At 46.5% G+C, this 13,639-nt stretch overlaps 1 protein-coding gene across 1 annotated transcript in view; it reads right to left on the bottom strand.

The window, feature by feature from the left end:
* Positions 1 to 12,919, bottom strand: part of WIPI1 (WD repeat domain, phosphoinositide interacting 1) — a 31,447-nt gene extending 18,528 nt beyond the window's left edge. Inside the window, exons 1-4 of the mRNA XM_024573487.4 lie at positions 12,741 to 12,919; positions 8,717 to 8,799; positions 7,257 to 7,426; positions 1,039 to 1,135 (exon numbers count right to left, since the gene is read on the bottom strand). Of these exons, the coding sequence (XP_024429255.3) occupies positions 1,039 to 1,135; positions 7,257 to 7,426; positions 8,717 to 8,799; positions 12,741 to 12,820 (430 nt within the window). The 5' untranslated portion in view covers positions 12,821 to 12,919. The remainder of the gene's footprint in view (positions 1 to 1,038; positions 1,136 to 7,256; positions 7,427 to 8,716; positions 8,800 to 12,740) is intronic.
* Between the last annotated feature and the right edge of the window lie 720 nt (positions 12,920 to 13,639).

Here is a 13,639-nt window from a genome sequence, read left to right as displayed (position 1 = left end):
CTTGGGTTGGTCCAAGCAGATCCTGAAATTCAGTGACAGTCGAGGAATTGGGACACCGCAGTAAACTGAAGCGGCCATCATGGCCCTACTGGAATACAGTTTACACGCAGCAGCTGAAGCATCGGGCACACAAATTGTTCTCACGAGATGCCGCCCACCCTGCCGCCCCGTGAAGCACCTCTCCCTCATTGTCTCCTTGCTCAGTGACTTCCTACAGTGTCATCGTCTGCTGTTCCAATCTAGCAAATGCACACTAGTTCCATTCCTAACTGGGAAACTTACGCAACAGTGTTCCATCCTGAGAAGTCTGTGAAGCCCACTAGTCTAGAAGATCACCCAAGTAGAGATTTCTTTGTAGTGTAATAGAATGCATTTTTAAAAAATTCTTTAAAAGATTTTATTTATTTTTAGAGAGAGGGGAAGGGAGGGAGAAAGAGAGGGGGAGAAACATCAATGTGTGGTTGCCTCTCACGCACTCCCATTGGGGACCTGGCCTGCAACTCAGGCATGTGCCCTGGCTAGGAAGTGAACCAGCGGCCCTTTGGTTCACAGGCCGGCACTCAACCCACTGAGCCACACCAGCCAGGTGTAACAGAACACATTCTTTACGGTTTGGCTTGTCTATATCCTAGTCACGTAGACACACCAAGTCAAAACCTGCCTTTAATTATTGCACCTACGCTGTCCTGAGCAGCCACAGAAAATAATTAGGAGTAAACACCTTTCAGTATCAGATGCACAAAATCTCCCACGCATCTCCCTTAAATGCCCCGACGCGTTTGCTGAGAAAGGGTCCCAGGTGAAAGGAGCTTCTGTCTGGTGGCCACGGTGGCCACACAGCCTCTTGCAGGACATGCGACCTTAATGTACTTGAACCTGCCAGCATTAAAACACAGCCTCGAGGTGAACACCACAAAGACGAAGACTTATAAAGCAGAAACACTGCTTCAGGTTCGCAAGACAGCCGGAAATGCAGCTTGTGAAAGGGGCACCCGGTCGTGAGGTGAGGGGCTCACCGACCTCGTTCGGGGAGCTTACCTGTTGGGTTTGCAGGGATATCCAGGATGGTCTTCAACAGCTTCATGTCCTTAATGTTGTGAATGTAAATGGACTCCTCCAGGCACACCAGCAGCCTCTGTAACCACACAGATTCATCAGTCGCCTGGATCGGTTCCTCCAAAAGGGACAGAGCTAATAAAAATCGCTCGTCTTTCCTCTAAGTCCTCATCGGATTCTAAGCCGGACAGGGGAAAAAGTTGGATGATGGCTTTGAAGACAATGTTTATGTATGCACATGTGTGCACATCCGTGTACATCATTAGCTGCCTGAACAGAAACTTAGAATACAAGACCTTTAGAAATTTCACTGAGAAATTGAGATTTCCCTCCCTCCCTTGTACTTTCCCCTCTACCAAGAATGGGGATTTCTGACCACTTCCGGACCAGACTCCCTTTGCTGGTTAGGACAATTTGCTGTTTAGGGTCAGTTTTGGGTTCCTATTTCCATAAGACAGGCTCCCCTTTTAAAAATTGAATTTATTAGGGTGACATTGGTTAATAATATTATATAGGTTTGGTGTACAATTCTACAACACGCCATCTGTATGTTGTATTGTGTGTTCACCACCCCAAGTCAAGTCTCCTTCGTCACCATTTATCCCCTTTTGCCCTCTTCTACCTCCTCCCACCCCTCCCTCTGGGAATCACCACCCCGTTGTCTGTGTCTGTGAGGTTGTTTTTTTTTCTATTTTTGCTTAATCCCTTCACCTTTTTCACCCAGCCCGGCAACCCTCCCCTCTGACAGCTGTCAGTCTGTCCTCTGAGTCTCTTTCTATTTTGTTTGTTAGTTTATTTTGTTCATTAGATTCTACATATAAGTGAGATCATATGGTACTTGTCTTTCTCTGACTGGCTTATTTCACTTAGCATAATACTCTCAGGTCCATCCATGCTGTAGCAAAAGGTAAGATTTCCTTCTTTTTTGCAGCCAAGTAGTATTCCATTGTGCAAATGTACCACAGCTTTTTTATCCTCCCATCTACTGATGGACACTTGGGCTGCTTCAAATCTTGGTGATTGTAAATAATGCTGCAGTGAATATACGGGTGGGGATATTCTTTCAAATTAGTGTTTCGGGTCTCTTCAGATATGATCCCAGAAGTGGAATTGCTGGGTCAAAAGGGAGTTCCATTTTTAATTTTTTGAGGTAACTCCATACTGTTTTCCACAGTGGCTGCACCAGTCTGCATTCCCCCCAACAGTGCAAGAGGGTCCCCGTTTCTCCACATCTTTGCCAGCACTTGTTGTTTATGTTGGCCATTCTGACAGGTGTGAGGTGATATCTCACTGTGGTTTTAATTTGCATCTCTCTGATGACTAGTGGCAATGAACATCTCTTCATGTGTCTATGGGCCCTCTGTGTGTCCTCTTTGGAGAAGTGTCTGTTCAGGTCCTCTGCTCCTTTTTTAATTGGATTATTTATTTGTTTTGGTGTATTATACGTTCTTTAAAATTCTGGATATTAACCCCTTATCAGATGCATCATTGGTGAATATGTTCTCCCATTCAGTGGACTGTCTTTTCATTTTGTTGATAGTTTCCTTCGGTTTGAAAAATCTTTTTAGTTTGATGTAGTCCCATTGGTTTATTTTTTATTTTGTCTCTCTTCCCTAAGGAGACATATCAGAAAAAAATATTGCTATGAGAAATGTCCAGGATTTTACTACCTATGTTTTCTTCTAGGATTTTTATGGTTTTGATTCTAATATTTAAGTCTTTAATCCATTTTGAGTTTATTCTTGTGTATAGTGTAAGAAGGTGGTCTAGTTTCATTTTTTGCTCCTATCTGCCCCATTTTCCCCAAACCATTTATTGAATAGACTATCTTTACCCCATTGTATGTCCTTGTCTCCTCTGTCAAATATTAATTGACCACAAAGGCATGGATTTATTTCTGGGTTCTCTATTTTGTTCTATTGATCTGTCTGTTTTTACGCCAGTACTGTGCTGTTTTGATTACTATGGGTTTACAGTATAGTTTCATATGAGGTAGTGTTATTCCTCCAGCTTTGTTAGTTTTTCTCAAAATTGTTTGTGGCTATTTGGGGTCTTTGTGATTCCATATACATGTTTGGCATATTTGTTCTAGTTCTGTGAAATATATTATTGGTATTTTAATAGGAATTGCATTCAATCTCTAGATTGCTTTGGGTAGTATGGACATTTTAATGATGTTAATTCTTCCTATCTATGAAACTGTATATGCTTCCACATATTTGTATCTTCTTCAATTTTTTCCTTCAGTGTCTTACAATTTTCTAAGTACAGGTCTTGCATCTTGGTTAAGTTTATTCCTAGGTATTTTTTTATGCGATTGTAAATGGGATTGTTTTCTTAGTTTCCCTTTCTGATACTTCTATTGGTGTATAAAAATACAACTGGTTTCTGGATATTTATTTTGTATCCTGCTACTTTACTGAATTCATTGATCAGTTGTAGTAGTTTTTTGGTGGAATCTTTCGGGTTCTCTCTACATAGTATCATGTCATCTGCAAATAATGACAGCTTTACTTCTTCCTTTCCCACTTGGGTGCATTTTACTCCTTCTTCTTGTCTGATTGCTGTGGCTAAGACTTTCAGTACTGTGTTGCATAGGAGTGGTGAAAGCAGACATACCTGCCTTGTTCCTGATCTTAAGGAAAATGCTTGCAGTTTTTGTCCATTGAGTAGGATGCTGGCTGTGGGTTTGCCCTATAGAGAGACAGTCTTCCTTTTAATGTTCATAACATTAAGTCTCCCCCTTGTACAGAGGTGGGTTTCTTTGCTCCCCCTGGATCTCCCAACCTTCTGTTTTACCCCTGTCCAATGAATGGTCAGAGTTTAACCTCACTAAGCTCTCCTTCAGATCTACCTTCGTGCACTTTGCCCAGCCCTGGTAGAAGGCATGGAGAAGCCCTTCAGTCTTCATGTGAACACTCCGTCCCCCTCCCATGCTCCGCTCCTCTCCCTGGGGGTCACCCTCCCCAGTGCCGGGAGATCCTTCTCTTCTACTTCAATGAGACTTGTCAGGTTTGGAGGCTCTTCCAAGTGGCGGTACACTCTACCAGGTGGAACAGGCCACGGGGTTAATGTGCTGCGTGTGTGAGGGAACAGGATGCATAGCTCAGTGTGAGTAAACAGATGTCGGGTGCTGGGGGAGCTCTTGGGGAGGAATTTGGGGCCCAGTATCTCTGGCCTCACTTCTAGCAGCTGCCTCCTACCCCCGCACACGCCTGACTCGACTGCCCTCGAGGCTGGTGGTTCTCAGACTTGGGTGTGAATCTGAGCACCCAAGTGGGGCATGGGCTGGACTCCCCCAGAGATTCTGGTTTGGGAGGTGGTTCGCCAAGTGCCCCAGGTGATTCTGACGCAACCTGTGTTTAAGAACCACTGTTCTTGGGCCAGACCCTTTTATCCCAGGGAACAAAACTTGGAAAGGCAGGTACCTACAACACTGCAGAAGAGCAGCAGGCTTTTCCTAGGAGGAAAGCCTGCTCCATTGTTTTCCCAGCAAGACTCCTCAAAGCTCAGAACAACAGAGACCGACACTTGAACCAAGAAGAAAAATAAAATGTAAATATGTTAATGTTAATTAAGGCACTGCGGCCACAGGTCTGCGGCTGGGTGCTAAGGAGCAACAAAATTCTAACTGGGTCTCAAAACTGATGACAAATTAGTGTTTCTCTGCAGAACACACATTCTCTGGTTGACCCGATCCCTTTGCCCTTTGCCAGCACTTACTGTGGTTTGGGCTCTTATTACTCTATGCTTGTTATGTTCTTAGGTTTGATATTCTCTCACAGCCCCTTCCAGCCCTGCACCCAATCCCCAGCCTACTGGGGCCTCAACACTTGCAGAATCAGCATCTACTGCTAGCTTGTCTGACCTCGCCCCCGTCTTTTCCCTGAAGCTCTGGGGCCCCTTTGGCCAAATTTCAGGCCGCCCCCATGTTGGCTGCAGTCAAGAATTAAGCAGGAGGAAAACAGAAAGCATTCAGAGGGGAAGAGGAGGTACTTTGTCTCCGGTTCACGTGACAGCACGCTTCTGGGATGGGCAGGGCCCTGCTGCTCACTTGCTTCGTCTGACAATCACTCTTCAGTCTCAGCAGAACCACGGGCTGCTGGCCTTCGACTCAGCTCATCCCTGTCCCTTTGGCTCTCATCAGCTTTCCTAAGTTTAATCATTTAATAATTCCTTTTATCAATTAAAAAATATTTACAGTGTCTGCCCTCGAGCACCGCAGATGGAGACTTTGCTTCAAAGGCTGGTTGCAGATGCCACATCTGTTCCAAGGGGCCCCTGGCATCCACATGGAGGGTGAGAACAGAGGACCAGAACCTGTAAAAGCTGTGTATCGAAAAGCCTCTGGTTGACTCTCTTTATTCCACTGAACACATTTCCTCAATTAAGCACCAGGGGAATCATGTCAACTAAAAATGCAAAATATCACAATTACTAAAGAATCTTCCTTTCTGTATCTTTGAGGGATGCCCCCCACCATGTGGCAGGGAGGGGCTACAGGACTTCCCTAAAGCAGAAGCTGTTGAGACCCAAACCTGAATGTTTGAAGACAAGCAAACCCCAAACATTCCCTAGACATGTTCCAAATCATCTTCGTAGGAGCAGAAATGTCAAAGGAAGAGAGACCTGTTCAGTCTGGGTTCCAATTAGCTTGGCCGTGAACAGCCGAGGAGCCCTGGGTGCATCGATGTCCTTTGGAAGATGCAGGGGGGGGGGGCCTTAAAGTTAATGAGTGTTACATTACAGTGACAGCTAAAGGTTAACAGACTCAGACACTTGAACAATCCTGCCTTGTCCCATTTGCCAAAGAAAATATCAGAGAGCGAGTAAGAGAGAAGTTATACAAATAAATGCCATAGGTGCTAGAGGGTTCTGATCTCTACAGGATATTTGCCTAACAGTCTTAAAAAGACAATCAGCTACCAGAAGGGACAGTTACTGTTCCTCTACTGGCTACTACTACATGCAAAGATAAAGATACAGTTCTATAACAAGGTTTAACATGCTCCCAACAGAATTCAGAGGGAGCCCTTGAGCCAAGGATTGTGCTTAAAATCCTTCGAATTGAAAACTCTCAAACTGCCTTTTCCTCCCTTGCTAAGAACCTGGGTGTATTTTCTTTATTTACTCCGGCTCCTCTTTGCTTAACCCCCGCCCCCAATCCTATTTCTCAGGCAATTCTCTGCTTTATACAGGCTTAACTGGATATTCAATCAAAATATTTGATCCACTCCAAGGAACAATCTGTTCCTTACCATAAACTTAAGAAAGCACTTGGTCTTATTTGTTTGAAAAAAAAATAATCATCACTTAATGGTTTAGGTACAAAGACAGAAGAAAACATTGACCTCGGTGACTGAAACGACCTCCGTCATCCTGGGAATAGTTACTTGGACAGATAGAGCCACGTGGTCATACAGAGAGTCGGTCTGTTTGTTTATCTAACAGGCAGCCAGGAAACAGATATTTATGGAGCATTTTTCTACCAGGTCTTACAACAGTGAACAAAACGGACACACCCCTGCTGTCCTCAGAGGATTTAAAATCCAGTAATTCAACGGCAACTCTGCTAATAACTCAAACACTTATTTCACAAGGCCTGATATTTTTTAAGAGAAGGCGCGGCATACTTGAGATAAGAATAATCCTTCCTTCAACAAAGAAAACACTACAAGAACAATCTTCAAGTGTTTGTTGGGTAGAAGTGGAAGCCCGAGACCAAGGACCTGGCCCGCTGGGCACTTTTATGGACGGCTCCAGCACCAACGCAGGGGGACCACACTTAATCCTCAGGGGCTTTGTTCTGAGAGGCACTACCAGCAATCTGCGGTGAGTGCCACCGGCAGGGACCCAAACGAGACAGGCATCCCTCTGTTGAAGGTGTCCCTGCAGTAGCTCAGGGGAGAGTTTCAGAGCCTGAGGTCCGGCCAGCCTGTATCCGGGGGAGGGTTCACCTAGCCATTGGCCAACATCCGAGAAAGAACAAGAGGCAGAAGGACCAGGGAGGACCCACCACTGAAACACACACATGGAGTCGACAGTCTTCACAGTAGCCCCGTAAAGCGAGGCCTGAGTATGAAAACCCCCTTTAGAATTTGATGCTTGTTCTAGAAACATTCATCTTGAAAGACATCCATCTTTCTCTTCAGTCCCAATGAGCAGAAGCCTTGCTATCTGGATGGACCTCCCCCACTTACCTGCCGGTTCAGCCTTATGGACAAGATGTTGTTGGAATAGCTGTAATTACAGATCTCTGTGCCTTTCTTGAAGTGATAGACGTTCATTTGCCGTGGCTTTGTGCGACTGACCACCACCACCAGGCTGCTGGAGAAGAGGCGCTCCACGATGTAGACATCTGGGATTTCATCTGGAAGGGAGAGCGGTGGAAGTTACCTGGCTTTCAGCGCCCCCTTGACGAGGCCAGGCACCCAGCGTTCTCTGGGTTCTGCTGACCAGGCACCCTCCATCAGCATGCATTTGCAATGACTTTTCCTCATGGTGAAGCTTTAACCATTTCCAAAGGTAACAGTTCCAAAGCCCTATCAAATATCTAAAGAAAATACCAGTGACCAGACACAAAGTCAGGATCTCCCGAGTTCCCACTCCAGGGCCCTCAGATGCCACCGTTTGCTCTAGGAAACATATTTGAGGGGTTTGGGCAATCTCCGTCTACCCTGCTCTCATTGAGAGATTTCAAAGAAGTGACTACTCTGTCACAGCCTCTGCTTTCAGGATTCTTTTTGTCTCCGCTGCTAAGATGGGGACCGCCGTGGGGGGCAGTAACATGGAAAAGTCTGTACTCCTTCCCCATCCTGCTGCCCTCCAGGACCCTGTCTGGAGTCCCTTTCCCGTTGTAAACAATCTGGACTTCACTTTATGGCCAGGGAAGCACTTCTGCACACTGGAAGAAAGTACATAAATAAGCCTCCTGAGCACGCGTAGGTGGAGAACGTTCTTTTCATGCCTTTCTTATTCCTGGGCAAGTCCCATAGGGAGCAGCTCAGGAGAGAGACAGAGCAAAATATTCATGAAAATGGCATAATAAAAATGACATCCTACAAACAAATTAGGAGCCCAACATATTATTTGCCAAATCACTTTCTTTCCGGGAAATCCAAAGACTGTGTATTCTTCCCTATTTTGATGGCATAAACCATCGCTTACCCTGGGACAATCAGAGTCACGTTTCTAAACTGAACTCTTAAAAAATATTCACCAGAAGCACTCCAACACCTTCAATATGGACTGTGTAAGTGGGATAGTATTGTTTTATTAAAGCAAACACTTCCACGACCGAATGAATGTTACCAACATTCTACAGCACCAATATGATGGGGAAAATCCAAACTGACCTTGTAGTGTGACAACTATAAAAACCGATGACTGTTAATATGTTTACGTGAAAAGTTATCAGCAATATGGTTCCAAACAAAGGATTTCTTAATATAAAATGTTACCTAAGCTATTGCTACATCCAAGTGCTTCATCATGGTTTTTTTTTAAAGCAAGAGGAGACAATGATTCGTATTTCAATCTGCAAGATCCTGACTCCAGTTTGATGGCTAAGGGAGGGAAATGCAGAAAGCTCAGGAGCACCCAGGATTAAAGTCCGGAGGGAAGATCTGATGTCCTTGAGGTCTCACACACACACACTTACTGCTTCCGTGGACTTGGTCCAGTTGCTCCACAGAACTCAAAGAAAACAGCTTGTACCCGGCTTTGGTTCCAATTGCTAGGGATCTGTGGCAGAGAACGACAGCCCAGGAATGACAACAGGTACTGTATTCCAACTCAGACCTGCCTGGAGACAGAACCCCTTTCCCCTCTCACTTCACAGGGGACAGATATACATACATCCTCAGGTGCTTGGATATTTGATAACTTTCTAACTGGCGAGGCACACCTTGTCAGGTGGGCGGGCATCGTAAAAGGACAAGGTCAAAGACAACTACACAGGAAAGTGTGCAATGGCCGAGAGACAGTCCATGGGCTGTGTCATCAAGTGAAATGTTGACCCTATGAGGGACCATGTTTTCCCAGCTGAGCAGAAATAGGAGAAATGGAATGTTTAAGAATATTCACCGTAGTTCCCACTCCCAACACAATTAGGGGGCTCCTAGCTGTTGAGAGGTACTTTGTCAAGAGGTAAATCATTTTTTATTTCCTTGATGACCTTTCTTGGGGGGGGGGCTTAAAAAGGAAACACAAGTTCTTAGTAGGCATAATAGGTCATGAGTAGGCAACATTTAGTAGATGCTTCCTTTTATTTTTTCCCATGAAGCATTCCCAGATACTTTATGCCAGTAGCTCTCACCCCTGGGTGGACGTCGGACTCACTTGGGAATTCGCAACAATGACAAAAATACTGATAACTCTACCTCTACTCCCCCAGCCCTGCCCTTTTTTCATTCACTGAATTTTTAACTAATTAATTTATATTTTAGTTCAAGAACTCTAACACGCAGCCAGGGTTGAGAACACTGCTTTATACCAACGAACAAAACAGAAACTAAACACTTATCTGGGACAACATGGGCTAAAAACAAATCTTGTTTTTTCAATTTTTCACTTCTCAATCCATAGATAACGACAGAGTGTGAACCAAGGTTTTGGTTTTTGTTTGTGTTGTTGTTTTTTTTTGGGGGGGGGGGCTTCAGGATGAAAGCAAATGAGTCTGTTTTGTTCAGCAGCTGGGAATCCCCTTCAGCTTTTTCCCTAGTGAGGGACCGAATCTGACACAGAAGACTGTGAATAACAGTCTGACCCTGGGCACTTCCATCCTGGGAAAGTGGGATGTCCGAGCTGAAAGGGACCTTAACATGGTCCTCAGTAGACCTACAAAGGAGTCCACCTTCCTCATTTGAAACAAATATATGAAAAGGCAAGATTTGCTCTTCCCAGAGAAGCATGTACTAAAATAAGCAGCTTCCTGCGACAAGCCCGATGCCACGGGTCTTGTTTCACTAGCCTAAAAAAGAGAAGGTCATGTGATTTTCCCTGGAATATTTTCCTGCCCAATCATTTGTTCTTCCTTGGGACACGGGATGGGTGACTCCAGTCAACTTGTAATCAGCGAGGCAGGGGCTCGGGCTCCTTAGGCCTCCCAGCTGCCCAGTGTCTGAACTGGTGTGTGAGACCTTGGCTTGGGAGAAGCGGTTGCCTTGGCATCCGCAACTACAGCCTTAATGATGACAAGCAGCGACTGGAAAGACGAGCCAGCCGCATCTTAAAACCTTCCAAGTATACTCTGTAGTTACTGTTTTAAATTACTGTTGAAATGCCTGGGTATTTTCTGGGTTATTTTCACATAAACTTTTTCACATGTCGGCACACTGAGATGTAAACTGAGGTTTCTAAAGCTTGCCAGTAATGGAAAAAAATGTTGTAACTAGAGTCTTATAATATTAACCAATACATCTGGCAATTGAAAATAATTTTCAAACATATGCCCTGCTCCTGGAACAGACGAATTTTACATATGAGAAAATGGCAGCGCGGTCACTGGGCATGTTTTAAATCAATGGCTACATAAGTCTCCGAATCAAGGCATTCAGATAAAAACCTTATTTTATCCACAAAGCTTTTTTCTAGGGAAAAAAAATTCTCACCTCCGGTGGGCACAGTGTTTGGGATAAACATGCATCACCCATCAAATGGAAAAAAAAAGGTACCCAAAGTGTCTGGCACAGTGCCACCCATGACGCGTGAGTGAAAGAGACTGGTAAAGGTGGGCCGTCTTCACCCCCATTCTCCAGAAGTACTAGATCTTATACACAGACTACACTTACAGAGAAAGTCACAGTGATACTCCTAAGTGTATTCGGTAAGGGGCTTGGCTTATTTTAAAATTCAATGTCATACCCTCTGTGGCTCAAAACAACTGACTGTGACAAAAACTTTTATTTATAGGTGAGACAGAGCTGCCCAGCAGTGCCTGCATCCAAGAAAATAGAACTAACTGTAGGGACTGAGGAAATTAACTTCCCCAGCACCCTACGGTTTTGATAATAACATTCTTATCCAACTGCTAGGAAAGCCTGGGCTTAACTAGAATAAAGATTAAAATAATCTAATAAACAAGGCTACAAAGCAGAAATTAGAACATTCACTAATAAGCAAACTAACTCCCTTCTTTAACTTGTGTTCATTTGGGAAGGAAAATACCCAGGCATTTCAACAGCCATCCCCTCTTGCAAAATGTTTCTTACAAAACATCAGAATTTTATCTAGACCGTCATTTTTGTAAACTGTGGGTCTCAACTGTGAGTGAATCTTAAAAACAAGTCAGTGAGTCACAAATGGCTTAAAAAAAAAAAGAAATAGAGAATACCACAGGGTATCACCCATCACAAGGGTAGGCACCATTTTGTGAATCACTTTTTAGTGATATTATTTGTATATGGGTATTGGGTGATGTTGTAATATATATTTCTTATTGTGGGCTGAGGTCGAGGAAATCTTCAAAGTCAGGCAGCTAACTAATCAAGACATCCAGTAACCAGATTACCCGATTACACATAGTTTTTCTGAACAAAGGCACACTGTTTGGCACGGGGTGTATTTAAACAGACACACAAAGGGAATGGAAGCCAGAGTTGCTTACGGTACCTGATGGCCTTAATCACCCCACTGAATGTTCAATATTAGCATAACCTAGTCACAGGCCAAAAGCACAGCCTGACGCTGACTCCAAACAAGGAACACAACAGAAACTCGTACAGCAGGAAGTGGGAAACCGGGAAGGGGTCATCCCTGCCCGATGCTCTGGGTGCACATTCCAAAGCGATTATTCCAGACGGTCCCCAGGGCTGGCGTCTGACAATTCCATGAAAAGAGGGAAGGAAAACGACGTCTGCGTCCAATGGACGGAACCCTCCGGATGCCTGAAACACAGTCCAGGGAATCCCAGCTCTCTGGCCAACGTCCAAACGTGACCACCAAGGCGAAACATTAAAAATCTACAAAAAAGCGAGAGTGGAGCTCAGGCTCCTGGGGGAAAGCATCCCGGGGCCGAGACTGGGCTCGTGGGCTCGGCGAGGGCGGGTCGGCCTCGCCCAGTGAGCTGCGTGGAAACGCGGGGAGACGGACGGAAAGGTTTCTGACATCCAGAGGAGGCCAGATGCCAGCGCTGGGGATGGGACAGAGGCTGGCCTGCCCGCAGGGATAGGCTGCCTCTTTGTCGGAGGCCCTGCCCAGATGCCACGTTGAGATGCTCAAGGACAAATGGGAAAGTTTTTCCTGGACTCCCAGCTTCCTGGGCCCCAACTACCACGCCTTGGGTCAACTTCCAACCTGCCCCTCCCCTCCCATCTCCTTTGTTTTGGCCTCTGCCCCTCCTTCCCCAGATCCCCACTTCGGTCACCACCCCCAGCCCCCATTCCTTAGCTTTCTTCAGCCCTGCTTCGCTGGCTAACTTTCCGCGTTTACCCTCGACCAGCCCCTCCTGGCTCTCGGCCTGAGCAAGGAAGGGTTGGGGGCGCCCAAATCCCCTGCTGGCGGAGGAGGAGGGCGGAGGAGATGGATACCTAGACCCCAACCTGACGGGGGCAGCCGCCGCCGTCCCGCTGCCGGCCTCTCGGGGCACAGGCCAGAGCCTGTTGCTATAAGTTGCACACAGGACAACACCTCGGGCCGCCGCTTTCCGTCCCCCGCTTCCCGGCCGGGCGGACTCCGCTGCTTACGTGCAGTCCTGGTTGAAAGAGAAGCAGCTGAGCGCCGCTTCGACCCCGCCCGGGGGGCCGTCCGCGGCCTCGGCCTCCATCGGGGGCTTGACCCGGGGAAGCCGCAGTTCCGAGCGGGCGACAGCCACCTCAGCAGCCCGCTGGCGCCGGCTCCCGGGGCCGGGTGGCCAGTCCCTCTCCTCACTAGCCCCGCCCCGATTCCGCTTCGCCCCGCCCCTCCTTGCTTCGGCCCGCCCCTCCTGGTGTTGCCGCGGTTCCGGGTGCTATTGGCCACAAGCCCTTGCCGCGACGCACTCTTGACCAATTGGAGATGGCTGTGGGCGGACCAACCTAGTTTGAGACCCGCCCCCAACTCCGTGACTTGGCTCGCCATTGGGCAAAGGCTAGTGATGCTGTGGCTGCAGGACACGTGGTGGTGTTTTCATTGCCAGAGCCGCGAGCCAGAAGAGAGAAAGGAGTAAGTGTGCGGCTGGGGCGAGACCTGCTGGGTCCGTCCGCAGCTGCGTTGCGGCTGCCGCAAAGGGGACAGGCGGACGCTCTCGATCCTACCCCACCCAATGCCTTGTCGAGTGTAACTCTTCGTCTATTAGACTTAGAGTTTAGTAGACAGCGTTAGACGCCAAAGCCCCACCCTTTTCTAGCGTCATCAAGCTGCTTTGAAAAACGTTTCTAAAATGAGGATGCCAAGGTCAGGCAGATAAGTTATCTTACCCATTGCACTACTGTTGAGAATGACTACATGCCAACACTGTATTAACTCGTTGAATTCGTAGAAAACTATGTGAGGAAAGGATAATTATGCCCAACTTAAGGAAGCGGCAACTGAAGCCCGGAACTGCTAAACAATCAGAATGTGGGTTTGTCTGATTTCAAGATCCATGCATCAAACAATTCTGCTA

Source organism: Desmodus rotundus, chromosome 9 (genome assembly GCF_022682495.2).
Source record: "Desmodus rotundus isolate HL8 chromosome 9, HLdesRot8A.1, whole genome shotgun sequence".
In the NCBI taxonomy this organism is placed as follows: Eukaryota; Metazoa; Chordata; class Mammalia; order Chiroptera; family Phyllostomidae; genus Desmodus; species Desmodus rotundus.
Note: the sequence above shows the minus strand (reverse complement) of the source record. Positions and strands in the feature narration are given on the sequence as shown.